This window comes from Coregonus lavaretus, assembly GCF_964263955.1.
Source record: "Coregonus lavaretus genome assembly, chromosome: 1".
NCBI lineage: Eukaryota > Metazoa > Chordata > Actinopteri > Salmoniformes > Salmonidae > Coregonus > Coregonus lavaretus.
In genome coordinates, this window is record NC_139988.1 from 59751299 (window position 1) to 59769454 (window position 18156).

At 42.7% G+C, this 18156-nt stretch overlaps 1 protein-coding gene across 1 annotated transcript in view; it reads left to right on the forward strand.

Moving 5' to 3' along the window:
- wdfy4 (WDFY family member 4) overlaps nt 1–17845 on the forward strand; it is a 157554-nt gene extending 139709 nt beyond the window's left edge. Inside the window, exons 56-62 of the mRNA XM_084157490.1 lie at nt 4257–4414; nt 4595–4753; nt 4898–5077; nt 5736–5939; nt 6549–6639; nt 14020–14146; nt 15402–17845. Coding sequence (XP_084013616.1) covers nt 4257–4414; nt 4595–4753; nt 4898–5077; nt 5736–5939; nt 6549–6639; nt 14020–14146; nt 15402–15465 — 983 coding nt within the window. The 3' untranslated portion in view covers nt 15466–17845. The remainder of the gene's footprint in view (nt 1–4256; nt 4415–4594; nt 4754–4897; nt 5078–5735; nt 5940–6548; nt 6640–14019; nt 14147–15401) is intronic.
- Nucleotides 17846–18156: the final 311 nt, after the last annotated feature.

Sequence of the window (18156 nt, forward strand, 5' to 3'; positions counted from 1 at the left end):
TAAGCCACTCTTCCGTAAAGCCCAGCTCTGTGGAGTGTACAGCTTAAAGTGGTCCTATGGAGAGATACTCCAATCTCTGCTGTGGAGCTTTGCAGCTCCTTCAGGGTTATCTTTGGTCTCTTTGTTGCCTCTCTGATTAATGCCCTCCTTGCCTGGGCCGTGAGTTTTGGTGGGCGGCCCTCTCTTGGCAGGTTTGTTGTGGTGCCATATTCTTTCAATTTTTTAAGAATGGATTTAATGGTGCTCCGTGGGATGTTCAAAATTTCAGATATTTTTTTATAACCCAACCCTTATCTCTACTTCTCCACAACTTTGGCCCTGACCTGTTTGGAGAGCTCCTTGGTCTTCATGGTGCCGTTTGCTTGGTGGTGCCCCTTGCTTAGTGGTGTTGCAGACTCTGGGTCCTTTCAGAACAGGTGTATATATACTGAGATCATGTGACAGATCATGTGACACTTAGATTGCACACAGGTGACTTCTGAAGGTAATTGGTTGCACCAGATCTTATTTAGTGGCTTCATAGCAAAGGGGGGGTGAATACATACTTTTCCGTTATTTGTTTAATTTCACTTCCCCAATTTGGACTATTTTGTGTATGTCCATTACATGAAATCCAAGTAAAAATCAATTTAAATTACAGGTTGTATTGCAACAAAATAGGAAAAACGGCAAGGGGGATGAGTGCTTAGGCATATACTAAAAAAAATCTTGCATATCTTAATTTATTCCCACAATTGACTAATAATATGCGTAATAATATAATAACTTCTACGAAGGATTGTTACCTATAACAAGGGCTAGCAGTTGGAATTCCACAATTTTTGTCAACAGATGTGGGATGCATACTCTCACTCACCCCACTCCTCCCAAACAAACACCTCTGCCCCTCTCTCCCCTTCCACCCATAGATTGACCTACACCCCCCCCCCCCCCCCCCCCCACACACACACACACACACACGCACACACACACACACACAACCACAAGCTGAAATGTTCAACAGTTGTTCCATCCCCGAGCCCAACTCAAGAGAAGACTTGATGTGTGAATGTGTATACAGTTTGGCTGTTTAAGAAGGCATGGCAAATTGACCAGGAATGATAAGATTTGATTAAACAATATCTAGTCCTAGCTGATGGAGTTTGGATACCTCCCTTCCCTCCAACACCCACACACGCTGGTCCCCCATTGTGACCCATCTTCCCAAGTACCTCTGTACAGTCAGACCGTTTGATTATTCTGTGCCGCCAGGGCCACAATAATATGCCCCCTCTCTTATTGTCCGAGTGTGACTCCCCATGGATTACTGCAGCCAGTGTTGCCAGCACTGCCACTACCTGGGTGGGGGTACTCCACCGGAATTCCCAACGGCTAGGTACAAGGTCGTCAAGGTTTTCATTAGCAGCTTTGAGAAAATCCTTGTATATTATGCTCACCCATCCAGGGGCTTTGGCTTTTGGACCTACCCTGCCAGTCAGGCTCAGACTCTTGAGGGGGCGGTGCTGCTTTAGTGGGTTTCTGACTGTGTTCCCCTTTCTGTCATGGCTGCATAGGCTACTTGCAGTAGGCCTATAAAACAGATAAGGACTTCTCCTTAGTGGTTGGGTCACCCAGGTGGGTGTCTAGGATATGATAGGACAAAAATAAACAAACTGTACAGTAGTATTTTAATTTTCAAATGTATATCCCATATCTGCACAAAAGTAAAGACTCTCGCTCTGTCACAACTCCTGGGCTCTGGCATTTGCAACCATTTTCCTTACTCACTCACTTAACTCATCCCACTTCTCCAATCACATAAAACACACAGGCACCACATCTTCCAACACACCCGCTTCACCTTCTTTCTTACGCTTGTCACACTTCTGCCGCATGGCAACGACAGAGTGCCCGGACAACTCCTTGGGTGTCACAGGGGCATCCAGGAGGTCCACTTTTTCTTTGTCTGTTAAGCTAGACAGGCTTAAACAAAGTGCCCTCTCTCCCACTAACGCCAGGTTCATGGTGCGACCACAGCATTGGATGGCGCTACGGGAGGCATGGCGGTTAAGGTATATAATCATGCGGATCTTATCCCAAGTATCTGGATTTAGGGTATCCAAATCCAGTTGTTTCCCCACATCCTCCAGTAACTCGGCCTAATAAGCCATCAGTAAAGAGGTCACGTTAAGTGCTCTGATTGACTGGGCTGAGGCTTTGTACGTCTTCTGGAAAATGGAGGTGGAAAAGCTCTCCATCTTTCCATATAGGAAATTACCGGTGGCGCTAGCCGCATGGCATATAGGGTTGAGGTGGTCAGCCAGAGACGGCTCCACCGGAAAAAGGGTAAAAAACCCAGATTCCTCCATTCCTTGCATGTCCAGGCAAGGGGCGCCCTAACCTGCATCTTGCTGGAGAGGGGCTTGTCCCATGAGCTCTTGGCATCCCTGAGACAAGCTGGTATCGCGGGTAGCAGTTGCTTGACAGGGGCCGAGCGGAATGGAAGTCTCTTCCCATTTTACAGGTTCCTTAAGGAATTATTGTCACTCAAGGCAGCCAGCCACCCGATGCCGAGTTGGGCCACGGCTCACTTGCAAACGTCAAAGAGCCCAAATTCCAGGTGGGGAGATTTGCAGCTCCTCTGTCCTGGGGGCAGGAAGACATGGGGATTAGAGGTGGTGGAAGAGAGGTGTCTTTACCCACCATCTCAGTTTCAAAGTCAAGGATACCCACAAAATTAATCCCATCATTGTTCTCGTCATCCCCTAACTCGCCATCCCCTAGCTCGCCATCCCTTGGCACCAAGTCATCAGACAGTGAGGGGGTGGAATCGAGGCTATCCATAACCTCGCCCCAGCTGGGCTTGGCTGTGGGGGACTGATCCTCCACCTCAGCCAGTGGCTTAGAGGTGAGGGAGGGGGTAGAGATTGAGGAGTAGAAAATGAATTCTCCTCTAAGCAAAATGTTCCTTTTGGTCAGTACTCAACACTATCGACTGTTCAGTACTGTCAACCTCGCGGTTCGCCAGAGAACAGTTCAGTAGTAGACAGGAATCATGCTGAGGAGAGCTTCAGGAGCGTTCGTGAACTCTTTGCAAGGAAAAGAGGCGAGAATGACCAGAGGCACTACACATCATTCGCTACTCGACCCGTCTGTCTCCAACAGACGCTGTGATTGGTACTTCAGTTAGAGAATCCGCCATAGAGTGAATCCCCATAGTGAGATATCGAAACAATATATTTTAAATAGAATGCACAGTCGCTCCCAGTGCTTCCTCACTGTCAAAACAAACGTACACGCATACAACCACGCACATACCAGAAATTCTACCACCAACTCTACAGTAAATCAGTAAATCTTCACTTCTTCACTTTACATTCGCCTCCACTCTTCCACCCATAGTCATGTTTGGGACCAGCTCACCAAATGACCGGAGTTCGACGGGCCCTATTGAACTCCCAGTGAGTGTGCACCTTGTGGAGGATACGTGGCTGCTCTTCTACTTCTTTCTGTTGGATTGGTAGCTAACTTGCGGTGGCGATTAGTGGCTACAGGTGTATCCACTCAGGCAATCACCAGAGGCAACCTAACTATGAGACCAGGGTTCACAACCAGGTATGAAAAAGGGGCGGTTCAAACAGAACAAGAGACACGTTGTAACTCGTACACACAAAACATCATACCCCCCTTTTCACCCATATGACATAGGCTTACTGACAGACATAACGTTTATTTGTATCCATCTCATATCATCTTAGTCTCGGTTAGATGGTAGATGCATTTGTACTCTCTCTACTTTTTGTTTTCCTACATACCAGAGTTGCTTTCAGATTTTTTATTGAACAAATAGAGAGAGAGGATGACAGTGAGGACAGAGAGAAGTTGTGTCAAAGGCCGGATTTGACCTATGCCGAAACCATAGATATGTTTTCCCAGGCTACGACATTACCGCTAGTCCAGGCAGGCTACCAGAGTTGCTTTCTGATTGCTCTCATTCTCCGTTGCTTGACCCACTAGGCCAGATAGATTTTGGGGACAGTGAGGTTCTGATCTTAGAGAACAACAAACTTATCCTACGTCCCTCTATTCTCTCCATCTTTTCCTCTCCTCACCCTTTCCCTCTCTTCTCTTCCTCCCCTCCAGAGCTCCTTCGTGGTGCATTAGGCCATGTGGTTTGTGTGGATAAAGAGGATCTGGTCTTCTTTTACCTCCTTCTATTCATATCTCAATCACTCCATCTCCTCACCCTTTCCCTCTCTTCTCTTCCTCCCCTTCAGAGCTACTTCGTGGTCCAGTAGGCCAGGTGGTTTGTGTGGACAAAGAGGTTTTGGTCGTAGAGAAGAACAGACTACTGATCCCTCCTCTGTGGAATATCTATTTCTCCTGGGGCTTCCCTGATAACTCCTGCTCCTTCGGACACTACACCACTGAGAAAGTATGTACACTATGGAGGCCATTTTATTCACTTACTCACACTAACAAGGGTTAAATTAGACTGCCATACATCTAATGTTCAGAGGTAGCAACATGACATAAAGCTTTAAAGTTGGCCAAACCCTTTCCAACATGGATTATGGCTAACATTTGTGTGTGTATTTCTATTTCCCTCTCCTAGACCTTTGCTGTATGTGAGAGTGTGTGTGACTGGGGGGAGATGCTGTGTGCAGCGTGTCCCAACCAAGCTACCATAGTCACTGCCGGGACCAGCTCAGTGGTGTGTGTGTGGGATGTTTCCATCAGCAAGGACAAACTCACTCACATGAAACTCAGACAGGTGTGTGTGTGTGAGTGTAATGTGGTGTGAGTATGTATCTAGCCCTATACACAGTAAAAGTGTGTGTGTGTGTGTGTGTGTGTGTGTGTGTGTGTGTGCATGCAGTGTGTGTTAGATAAAGTGAATCTCATATCGGTCTCCCAGGCGCTGTATGGTCATACCGATGCAGTAACGTGTCTGGCGGTGTCTGAGGTTCATGGAGTGATAGCCAGCGGTTCTCGTGACCTCACCTGTATCCTGTGGGACCTGGAGGAACTCAACTACGTCACTCAGCTACCTGGACACAAGGCTAGCATCACAGCACTTGCTATCAACGACCTCACGGTGAGTCTACACTCTCTTTTACCTCTTTCACATCTCCCCCTCTCTCTTTTTCTCTCTCTTTTTCTCTTCCCACAAGACCAGAATCCATGTGCTAGCTATCAACAACCTCTGTGAGTTGACCTCTGTAGCTCAGCTGGTAGAGCACGGCGCTTGTAACGCCAAGGTAGTGGGTTCGATCCCCGGGACCACCCATACACAAAAAAAAAATGTATGCACGCATGACTGTAAGTCGCTTTGGATAAAAGCGTCTGCTAAATGGCAAATTATTATTATTATTATTATTATTATTATTATTATTATTATACCTCCCTTTGTATCCATCTATCGCTCCTCTTTCCACTTTCTATTGCTCTCTTTAGTGGGATCCTGTGGGATCCTGCCTGCTGACTGATAAACATGTGAAAAGTACCACACAAGTACATAGGGACCATAATCGTTTAGCCAGACAGCGAATGTCTATGGCACGAGCATTCCTGGAACTCAGAAATAGGAAGGGAGGTTTCCTTTCCTGGCTGCACACACATCCTCTACTATGCTCCCTGCTCCCAGGCCTACCGTGTGTGGTCACTGAGTGAGACATGTTTGCGTTCATTCCCTCATTTGTTGCGGGGCCAACCCCTTTTACCTGTGTATGTTAACTCTCTCCTCTCTCCTTCAGGGTGAGATAGCATCGTGTGCAGGGCCGGTCCTGTACCTGTGGAGTATGAAGGGTCAGTTACTCACCTGGCTCGACACGTCCTGTGGCTCTGATGTCACTTCCTGCAGCTCAGAGGGGGACATCTTGTCTCTCTGCTTCACTCAGAGACACGAGTGGGATCCACGGAACGTTATAGTCACTGGCTGTGCTGACGGGATAGTGAGGGTAAGAGAGTGAGTGTGTGTGTGTGTGTGTGTGTGTGCTAGGTCTTATTCGACAACTGTGTAGAGTACCAGTCAAAAGTTTGGACACAGCTACTCATTCCAGGGTTTTTCTTAATTTTTACTATTTTCTACATTATAGAATAATAGTGAAGATATCAAAACTATTAAATAACACATATGGAATCATGTAATGACCAAAAAAGTGTTAAACAAATACAAATATATGTTATATTTGAGATTCTTCAAAGTAGCCACCCTTTGCCTTGATGACAGCTTTGCACACTCTTGGCACACGTGGGTTTGAAAATACTTATTTTTTTACTCACTAGGGTTCAGTGAATTATACTAGATGAAAGGCAGTGATGAGTTTGACGTCCTGGCGTTTAAAGCATATCGAATTTTCAAGATTTTATATACTATAAAACCTTATATTATCACATACCTAATCAGCCTACTATTTAGAACACAAGTATGGGTATTCGGACATGGCCTGAGTGTTTGTGTGTGTGTGTGCATGCGCATCAGGGTGTTGTGGGAGGTTTGCGTGTGTATGTGCATGTGTGTCTGTGTTTAATGCTTTCAGTTATGTTGGATTGTTTGTGTGTAACAGATCTGGAGGACAGAGTACACTAGAACATCACCTGATCCTCCACAGCAGCCCATGTCCCGAGGACAGGATCAGCCTGCAAAGACCATAGACGGTAATGCTAATGTTAATTTAATGCTAATAACAACAAGACATAAACATTCCTCAAATGAGGAGAATATGATTTCTTAAAAACACGTCTGGTTCATGATCAAATATGTGCTTTTACACTCCCCTATGTATTAATTTGGACAGTGAAGCTAAAACTTTTAATTTCGCTCTATACTCCAGCGTTTTGGATTTGAGATCAAATGTTTCATATGAGGCGACAGAACAGAATGTCACATTTTATTTGTGTTTTTCTTTATACATATCTGTTTTACAGTTTTTAAATTAAAGAACTTTATGTACAGTACCAGTCAAAAGTTTGGACACACCTACACATTCCAGGGTTTTTCGATATTTTTACTATTTTCTACATTGTAGAATATTAGTGAAGACATCAAAACTATTAAATAACACAAATTGAATCATGTAGTAACCAAAAAAGTGTTAAACAAATCAAAATATATTTTATTTTTGAGATTCTTCAAAGTAGCCACCATTTGCCTTGATGACAGCTTTGCACACTCTTGGCATTCTCTCAACCAGCTTCATGAGGTAGTCACCTGGAATGCATTTCAATGAACCTCTACGGAATTGGTGTCCCGTATACGGTTGAGCTAACGTGCGCTAATGTGTTAGCATGACTGTTGTAAGAAACAGCACATTTTCCAGGACATAGACATGTCTTATATGGGCAGAAAGCTTAAATTATTGTTCATCTAACTGAACTGTCTAATTTACAGTAGCTATTACAGTGAAAAAATACCATGCTATTGTTTGAGGAGAGTGCACAACAACAAAAAACTTATCACGGCAACTGGTTTGATACATTCACCTCTGAAGGTAAATAATGTACTTACATTCAGTAATCTTGCTCTGATTGGTCATCCTAAGGGTCCCAGAGATAAAATGTAGCATAGTTTTGTTTGGTAAAATCAATTTTTATATTCAAATGTAAGATCATAAGCTTATACACTAACTTTCACAAATCTAGATGGCTCCACACCCACCCCGCACGGCCATCTAGATGTGTGAAAGTTAGTGTATAAGCTTATGATCCATCATGTATGACATTCCTGGTAGTGTGTAAACTTACATTTTGTATTACCATATCATTTTTGTATGTTCTCTATAGTTATGTACATGAACATGTATCAATTGACCAATTCGGCACATTTGGGCAGACTTGATAGAAAATAGTCCAGTATTGCAACGCTTCACTGGATCAATCTGAAACTTTGCACACACACTGCTACCATCTATTGGCCAAAATCGAAATTGCGCCTAAACTGCATTATTATATTGTGGCCTTTCTCATGCATTTACCAGATCTAATGTGTTATATTCTCCTACATTAATTTCACATTTCCACAAACTTCAAAGTGTTTCCTTTCAAATGGTATCAAGAATATGCATATCCTTGCTTCAGGTCCTGAGCTACAGGCAGTTAGATTTGAGTATGTCATTTTTGGCGAAAATTGAAAATAAGGGTCCGATCCTTATAAACAGGTGTATCTTGTTAAAAGTAAATTTGTGAAATGTCTTTCCTTAATGCGTTTGAGCCAATCAGTTGTGTTGTGACAAGGTAGTGGGGGTATACAGAAGATAGCCCTATTTGGTAAAAGACCAAGTCCATATTATGGCAAGAACAGCTCAAATAAGCAAAGAGAAACGACAGTCCATCATTACTTTAAGACATGAAGGTCAGACAATCCGGAACATTTCAAGAACTTTGAAAGTTTCTTCAAGTGCAGACGTAAAATCAATCAAGCGCTATGATGAAACTGGCTCTCATGAGGACCGCCACAGGAAAGGAAGACCCATCGTTTTTATTAGAATTTGTTTAGAATTATACACTGTCTTTTAGGCCTTATCAATAGCCTAGTGAATTTAATCTTGCTTATTTAATCTTGCTTATACTAAGTTAACATATGGAGGTTGAGAGCTTCAAGTTCCTTAGTGTCCACATCACCAACAAACTGTCATGGTCCAAACACACCAAGACAGTCGTGAAGAGGGCACGACAACGCCTATTCCCACTCAGGAGACTGAAAATATTTGGCATGGGTCCTCAGATCCTTAAAAGGTTGCACCATCGAGAGCATCCTGGCTGGTTGCATCACCGCCTGGTATGGCAACTGCTCGGCCTCCGACCACAAGACGCTACAGAGGGAATAGCGTACGACCCAGTACATCACTGGGGCCAAGCTTCCTGCCATCCAAGACCTCTATACCAAGCTGTGTCAGAGGAAGGCCCTAAAAATTGCCAATGACTCCAGCCACCCTAGTCATAGACTGTTCTCTCTGCTACCTCACGGCAAGTGGTACCGGAGCATCAAGTCTAGGTCCAAAAGGCTTCTAAACAGCTTCTACCCCCAAGCCATCAGACTGCTGAACAACTAATGAAATGGCTACCTGGACTATTTGCATTGCGCTGCTGTTTATTATCTATTATCTATGCATAGTCACTTTACCCCTACCTACATGTACATATTACCTCAATTACCTCGACTAACCTGTACCCCCGCACATTGACTTGGTACCTGTACCCCCTGTATATAGCCTCGTTATTATTATTTTATTGTTGCTCTTTTATTTTTTACTTTAGTTTATTTAGTAAATATTTTTCTTACAAGCCCTTAACCAACTGCATTGTTGGTTAAGGGCTTGTAAGTAACCATTTCACGGTAAGGTCTACACCTGTTGTATTCGGCGCATGTGATAAATAAAATTTGATTTGATTTTAATTGTTTTAAGACGGTCATACCATGGATCATTTAGCTATTTGTTTTTGAATTGTAGGACCACTTTAGGTATCCCCAAAAAATATTTAAAAAGGGGGGTAGTAAGCTAACATATGGAATTGTTTTAAGATGGTTATACCATTGATCATTAAGCTATTTGATTTTGAATTGTAGGACCCCATTAGGTATCCCCCCCAAATATTTTTAAAGTATTGGAAAAAATATTGAATTTGGCCTTTACTACTATAGCCCATAGAATCGCATTGAATAACACATTCATAAATGGCAAAAAAGACAGTAAAAAATGATCATAAGGAATAAGGTTTTGAAGTGTCTGTCCAATATCTAGGAGATATAAGAAATCTCAGGAAATATACAGTGGGGAAAAAAAGTATTTAGTCAGTCACCAATTGTGCAAGTTCTCCCACTTAAAAAGATGAGAGAGGCCTGTAATTTTCATCATAGGTACACGTCAACTATGACAGACAAAATTAGAAGAAAAAAATCCAGAAAATCACATTGTAGGATTTTTTATGAATTTATTTGCAAATGATGGTGGAAAATAAGTATTTGGTCAATAACAAAAGTTTATCAATACTTTGTTATATATCCTTTGTTGGCAATGACACAGGTCAAACGTTTTCTGTAAGTCTTCACAAGGTTTTCACACACTGTTGCTGGTATTTTGGCCCATTCCTCCATGCAGATCTCCTCTAGCGCAGTGATGTTTTGGGGCTGTCGCTGGGCAACACGGACTTTCAACTCCCTCCAAAGATTTTCTATGAGGTTGAGATCTGGAGATTGGCTAGGCCACTCCAGGACCTTGAAATGCTTCTTACGAAGCCACTCCTTCTTTGCCCGGGCGGTGTGTTTGGGATCATTGTCATGCTGAAAGACCCAGCCACGTTTCATCTTCAATGTCCTTGCTGATGGAAGGAGGTTTTCACTCAAAATCTCACGATACATGGCCCCATTCATTCTTTCCTTTACACGGATCAGTCGTCCTGGTCCCTTTGCAGAAAAACAGCCCCAAAGCATGATGTTTCCACCCCCATGCTTCACAGTAGGTATGGTGTTCTTTGAATGCAACTCAGCATTCTTTGTCCTCCAAACACGACGAGTTGAGTTTTTACCAAAAAGTTATATTTTGGTTTCATCTGACCATATGACATTCTCCCAATCCTCTTCTGGATCATCCAAATGCACTCTAGCAAACTTCAGACGGGCCTGGACATGTACTGGCTTAAGCAGGGGGACACGTCTGGCGCTGCAGGATTTGAGTCCCTGGCGGCGTAGTGTGTTACTGATGGTAGGCTTTGTTACTTTGGTCCCAGCTCTCTGCAGGTCATTCACTAGGTCCCCCCGTGTGGTTCTGGGATTTTTGCTCACCGTTCTTGTGATCATTTTGACCCCACGGGGTGAGATCTTGCGTGGAGCCCCAGATCGAGGGAGATTATCAGTGGTCTTGTATGTCTTCCATTTCCTAATAATTGCTCCCACAGTTGATTTCTTCAAACCAAGCTGCTTACCTATTGCAGATTCAGTCTTCCCAGCCTGGTGCAGGTCTACAATTTTGTTTCTGGTGTCCTTTGACAGCTCTTTGGTCTTGGCCATAGTGGAGTTTGGAGTGTGACTGTTTGAGGTTGTGGACAGGTGTCTTTTATACTGATAACAAGTTCAAACAGGTGCCATTAATACAGGTAACGAGTGGAGGACAGAGGAGCCTCTTAAAGAATAAGTTACAGGTCTGTGAGAGCCAGAAGTCTTGCTTGTTTGTAGGTGACCAAATACTTATTTTCCACCATAATTTGCAAATAAATTCATTAAAAATCCTACAATGTTATTTTCTGAAAAAATTAATTCTCAATTTGTCTGTCATAGTTGACGTGTACCTATGATGAAAATTACAGGCCTCTCTCATCTTTTTAAGTGGGAGAACTTGCACAATTGGTGGCTGACTAAATACTTTTTCCCCCACTGTGTATATATATGTATATATATGTGTATGTATATATATATATATATATATATATATATATATATATATATATATATATATATATATATATTATTTATTTTTTACACATATTTAACCACATAATTTTTTTATTATGTTACTTAGATTGACGCACGGGTGCGTCAATAGACTCTTAAGGATTAAAGTTTAAATTTATGATAAATAATGTAATCATGTATTGTGTTGTTTTCGAGTCACTTTTATTGTAAATAAGAATATAATATGTTTCTGAACAATTCTGCATTAATGTGGATGCTACCATGATTACGAATAGTGAATAATGATGAGTGAGAAAATTATAAATAAGAATGTTTTGGGGGTATGATATCTATGCCTCTAACTTCTTTTACTAAGTTGCTCAAATGAGATACAAAGTCATTTAAATGGGATAGTATGTCGTTTGAACAAGATAATTCCAGGAGTATACTTTTTTAAATGTGTTTTTGCCTTGGTCTTCAGGGCTTCCGTATTTGTAGAGTCACAGGGGTGATGTAGTCATTGGGTGCTAGGAATATGGGACCAAATACTAAACTTTAACATTTAACATTTTAGTCATTTAGCAGACGCTCTTATCCAGAGCGACTTACAGTTAGTGAGTGCATACATTTTTTCATACATATTTTTTATACACTATAAGTGAATTTGTCCAAATACAATATATATACAAAAGTGTGTGGACACCCTTCAAATTAGTGGATTCGGCTATTTCAGCCACACCCGTTGCTGACAGGTGTATAAAATCGAGCTCACAGAACGAGTGCTGAAGCGCAAAGTGCGTAAAAATAATCTGACATGATTGCAACACTAACTACCGAGTTCCAAACTGCATCTGGAAACAACGTCCGAACAAGAACTGTTTGTCGGGAGCTTCATGGCCGAGCAGCCACACAAGCCTAAGATCACCATGTGCAATGCCAAGCGTCGGCTGGAGTGGTGTAAAGCTCGCCACCATTGGACTCTGGAGCAGTGGAAATGCATTCTCTGCAGTGATGAATCACGCTTCACCATCTGGCAGTCCGACGGACGAATCTGGGTTTGGTGGATGCCAAGGGAACGCTACCTGCCCCAATGCATAGTGCCAACTGTAAAGTTTGGAGGAGGAATAATGGTCTGGGGCTGTTTTTCATTGTTTGGTCTAGGCCCCTTAGTTCCAGTGAAGGGAAATCTTAACGCTACAGCATACGATGACATTCTAGATTATTCTGTGCTTCCAACTTTGTGGCAACAGTTTGGGGAAGGCCCTTTCAGCATGACAATGCCCCCGTGCACAAAGCGAGGTCCATACAGAAACGGTTTGTCGAGATCGGTGTGAAAGAACTTGACTGGTCTGCACAGAGTCCTGTCCTCAACCCCATCGAACACCTTTGGGATGAATTGGAACGCCGACTGCGAGCCAGGCCTAATTGCCCAACATCAGTGCCAGACCTCACTAATGCTCTTGTGGCTGAATGGAAGCAAATCCCCACAGCAATGTTCCATTGTTCTAGTGGAAAGCCTTCCCAGAAGAGTGGAGGCTGTTATAGCAGCGAAGGGGAGACCAACTCCATGTAAATGCCCATGATTTTGGAATGAAATGTTCGATGAGCAGGTGTCCACATACTTTTGGTCATGTAGTGTACTTATGACACCTTCAAATGGGGGGACTAGATACATAAAGTGCTTTAATTTAAAAACGGATATGTATTAAAAATACCCTCAAATAAAATGTGACATTCTGTACTGTTGCCTCATATGAAACATTTGATCTTAAGTCCAAAATGCTGGATTATATAGCTAAATTAAAAGTTTTAGCTTCACTGTCTAAATAAATACGTAGGGAAGTGATACTGTGACAGAAGTGAAATATCAGGGAGACTCAAATAACATGTTTTTCAGATAAATCTTCCATAGATATCTGTTTATATCTGCTGTTAAGTGTGAGCTGACCATCTCTTAGTCTGACTGTTAGGTTCCAGAATCAAGTTTATAATAGAATGCTCCTTCCATGCTAACATCAAGGCTAGCCTGGAATTATGGAGTTATAAAATTATTAAAGATACCGACAGTAAACACTGATGAGCAATTCTGCTGACGTGTGTGTTTGGCATGTGTTCAGGCATTCACGTGTGTGTGCGAGCGTGTGTAATTTAGAAAGCAATAATACCCAGCTGTAATTTGTTTAGTGTTGGTAGCACATTGTCAGCTCGTAGCAGTATTATCCTGGTAAATTACATCAGAACAGTCCTGGTGTAACGGTGAGGTTTATTTAAGAGGGATTCTTCTCATTCTACCAGCCTGCTGACCACTGTAAATACAGGCTCTGGTGATGCCTCTGGAGGTTTCGTGTTCCTTAAAGTTTGTCATGGTCAGGGGTAGAAAAATACCCTGATCGACTACTTGAAAAATATATCCTTCCCTCCTTGAATAACTCTGACATGATTAGATGGGTGAAAGCGTAGAGGCCCTGTTGTCTGTGTTGTTATGTTATATTATATTGTTAATATATCCTGTACTGTAGGTCTAGCAGGTCAGGTCCGAGAGAGACCGCTGGTGTTATTGTTATACAGTATAACATGAGAGCCCCTGTACTGTAGGTCTATTAGTGCAGGACTAATTTTATACTGTTGTAATATTGTTAATTCCTGTGTAGGAATGTCGGGTCCGAGTCAGAGCTGGGAGAGACACCTGGTATTGTGTCGGCCACTAAACAGGATTGAAGCAGTGTCCAGACGACGCTACAAAAACAACCCTGCCGTTACTGCTCTAGCCATGTCCAGGTACTGCATGCACACACGCACACACGTCAGATAGGGCTCTACCTGTGCAGAGCACATGCCCCTTCCAGTCTCCAAAGTGCCCTTTTCGGTGGTGGTATAATTTCCAGAAAAATTATTATTTTTGTATCTTTTTTTGTTGTTGTTGTGGTTCTGAACCCACCGCCCGCAAGTCGTCTATTCTCATTTATGGTTCAGAACGCGTCTTGATTGTTGCACGTCTTGATTGTTGAGCAATGACCAATCATCAGCATTGGCGAGCAAAGGCGGGCGTGCATATCCAGCTTAGTGACCAAATAACTGCCTGGCAAAAACAGAGTAGGCCTACGTTTATATCATCCATATAAAATACAGTTTATCAATCTACTACTGACTCATCTTTGCCAGAACAATAGGCTACCTAAGCGATTTGATTGATAATTTTTCTATTTCAGATAGGCCTAGTTTGGGTGGTTACTGGCTATATGTCTAAATTTATAAGCAGCTGTAACATCGCACTGCCTTCAATATTATGGGATGAAGATGTTACATTTTTTGTTGAATTTATTACAATATTTGTGAGGAAGAACAGGGCTACCCGGTTGGCAATGAGCACTCTGCAGGCAGGATGCCCTCCAAAGTGATGGCATGGTGCAGACAGAACAGGCTTTCCATCCGTTCCTGCTACCTCCGCTACAAGTAGGCTGTATGATTCTTCTTGCTCTGGACCAGAGAAGTGACATGATATATCCCTAGTTGATATTGGCTGCTAACATGAATGACTTTCAGCTCCAAATGCAGGTGTAAATCGCAGTTTATTTCTGTACCCTATCTTTTATGGATGTAATCACAGGCTATATTTGTGCAGCGATTGTGCCAGCATGTTTGGTGTGCATACGTGCATGTGCGTGCGTGGGGGTTGCAAGTTTTGTACAACTCCTTTTTGGGGGTCGCGGGTCAAAAGGTTTGAAAACCACTGGGATACAGGATAGTGGCAACAAATGGAGTTGGGTTGAAAATAGTAATGGTAGGCTACAGTATTTCTTACAATCTTCTATTTTGACTGGAATTGTGTTGGTAATTGTTAATAAGTGTAGCATTAATTCCAGCTCAAAATAGTTTTGCAAAATACATTACTCCTCAGACTGTGCTGCTTTCCCCTCTTCTTGTAATAATTGCTCAATGACTCTGTGAACCCGGTTGCGGGATTTTATTTTTGGGGGTGCCGCCTTGATGCACGCACAGCTAAACCGTTCAATGTATTCCTCTGTGTTTACAGGACCCATGCTACTCTGCTGGTGGGAGATGGCTGGGGTAGAGTTTTCACCTGGACCTGTGAGTGATGGGGAAGGAGCAGTTGGGTGTGTCTATTTGTGTGTGGGTGCGTGCATGCATGGGTGCGTGGTGTGTGCGCATGTGCGTGCATTTGTGCGTGCGTGGTGTGCGTGCATTTGTCCCATACAACCAACGATACACCCACTACCCAGGCTGCACTTCAGGAACCTCTTATTGCACTGCACATGTGCACTCTTTCACCAGCCCCTGCGTCACCTCCACACCGACCACCACACTCCAATCGTAGAGAGATGTTCTCTCTCTCAAAGCCTCCAGGCACAGGGAGGAAAGAAAGAGAGTAAAGAAATGGAGACAGGGAGGATCAGGACTTTGCTTTTTGAGTGTTTACAAGCTATTTACACTGGACCTTATTATAAGATTAACACATGACATGGAAGGAACAGATCGATGATGTTCATTCAATCATTAGTAGACGATGAATCATGTGGTTTCAACCTCTATACAGATCGTACACTTCAATGTACATTATAGTACTAACATTTAGTTATTTTGTTGATTTAGCCCGATTATTTGATTGTGAATGTATCTGTGTACAGTGCGTTCAGAAAGTATTCAGACCCCTTCACCTTTTCCACATTTTGTTATGTTACAGCCTTATTCTAAAATGTATTAAATAAATAAAAAGTATCATCAATCTGCACACAATACCCCATAATGACAAAGCGAAAACTGTTTTTTTGAAATTTTTGCTAATGTATTACAAATAAAAACAAAAATACCTTATTTACATAAGTATTCAGACCCTTTACTATGAGACTCGAAATTTAGCTCCGGTGCATCCTGTTTCCATTGATCATCCTTGAGATGTTTCTACAACTTGACTGGAGTCCAACTGTGGTAAATTCAATTGATGGACATGATTTGGAAAGGCACACACCTGTCTATATAAGGTCCCACAGTTGACAGTGCATGTCAGAGCAAAAACCAAGCCATGAGGTCGAAGGAATTGTCCGTAGAGACAGGATTGTGTCGAGGCACAGATCTGGGGAAGGGTACCAAAAAATGTCTGCTGCATTGAAGGTCCCCAAGAACAGTGGCCTCCATCATTCTTAAAATGGAAGAAGTTTGGAACCATCAAGACTCTTCCTAGAGCTGGCTGCCGAACTGAGCAATTGGGGGAGAAGGGCATTGGTCAGGGAGGTGAACAAGAACCCGATGGTCACTCTGACAGAGCTCCAGAGTTCCTCTGTGGAGTTGGGAGAACCTTCCAGAAGGACAACCATCTCTGTAGCACTCCACCAATCAGGCCTTTATGGTAGAGTGGCCAGACGGAAGCCACTCCTCAGTAAAAGGCACATGACAGCCCGCTTGGAGTTTGCCAAAAGGCACCTAAAGGACTCTGACCATGAGAAACAAGATTCTCTGGTCTGATGAAACCAAGATTGAAATCTTTGGCCTGAATGCCAAGCGTCAAGTCTGGAGGAAACCTAGCACCATCCCTACGGTGAAGCATGGTGGTGGCAGCATCATGCTGTGGGGATGCTTTTCAGTGGCAGGGACTGGGATACTAGTCAAAGATCGAGGGAAAGATGAACGGAACAAAGTACAGAGAGATCCTTGATGAAAACCTGCTCCAGAGCACTCAGGACCTCAGACTGGGGGGATGTTTCACCTTCCAACAGGACAACAAGCCTAAACACACAGCCAAGACAATGCAGGAGTGGCTTCGGGACAAGTCTCTGAATGTCCTTGAGTGTCCCAGCCAGAGCCCGGACTTGAACCCGATCTAACATCTCTGGAGAGACCTGAAAATAGCTGTGCAGCGACGCTCCCCATCCAACCTGACAGATCTTGAGAGGATCTGTAGAGAAGAATGGGAGAAACTCCCCAAGTACAGGTGTGTCAAGCTTGTAGCTTCATACCCACGAAGACTCAAGGCTGTAATCGCTGCTAATGGTGCTTCAACAAAGTACTGAGTAAAGGGTCTGAATACTTATCTAAATGTTATATTTCCGTTTTTTATGTTTAAAAAAAGTGCAAAAAAATCTAAAAACCTGTTTTTGCTTTGTCATTATGGGGTATTGTGTGTAGATTGATGAGGGAAAAAAAAACTATTTAATCCATTTTAGAATAAGGCTGTAACGTAACAAAATGTGGAAAAAGTGAAGGGGTCTGAACACTTTACGAATGCACTGTATATAATGAATTGTATTGAATTATAATAACTCTGTTTGCTGTTATTGTGGTGTGCTGGATCCTTTATTTGGAGTTGCTTTGGACACACACAGACACATACACTGAGCGTCAAAACAGGAAGTGCAATGTCAATGTCATTATGACATATCGTTTATTTCAGCCAATTACATAGAAAGTGGAACAAATAAACAAAACAGAATTGCATTTAGAAAAAACTGTGGTCGTACGATCTCAGACTGTTGTTTACATGTGGAAGTATGCAGAGAACCAAAAAGCTGAGCTTGGTCTGTTGAGTGGCCTGTTTATAAGCAGAATGGCATGTTTCAGACCCAGATTTCTAACCTAGCATTCTCTAGACAGAGAGGGGAAGAGATACGGCTTTTGTTTTGTTGTTGCATGTCGCGTGAGTTTTTCAGTATGTTTTCTGTGTTTGTGTGTGTTTTGCTGAGCCTGGAAGATCAGCGTTATAGCGCGATTTACATTTAAAGGTAATTTCCGATTGAGCCGACATATTCAGCGCTTAGCGTTAATGTGGTGTCCGT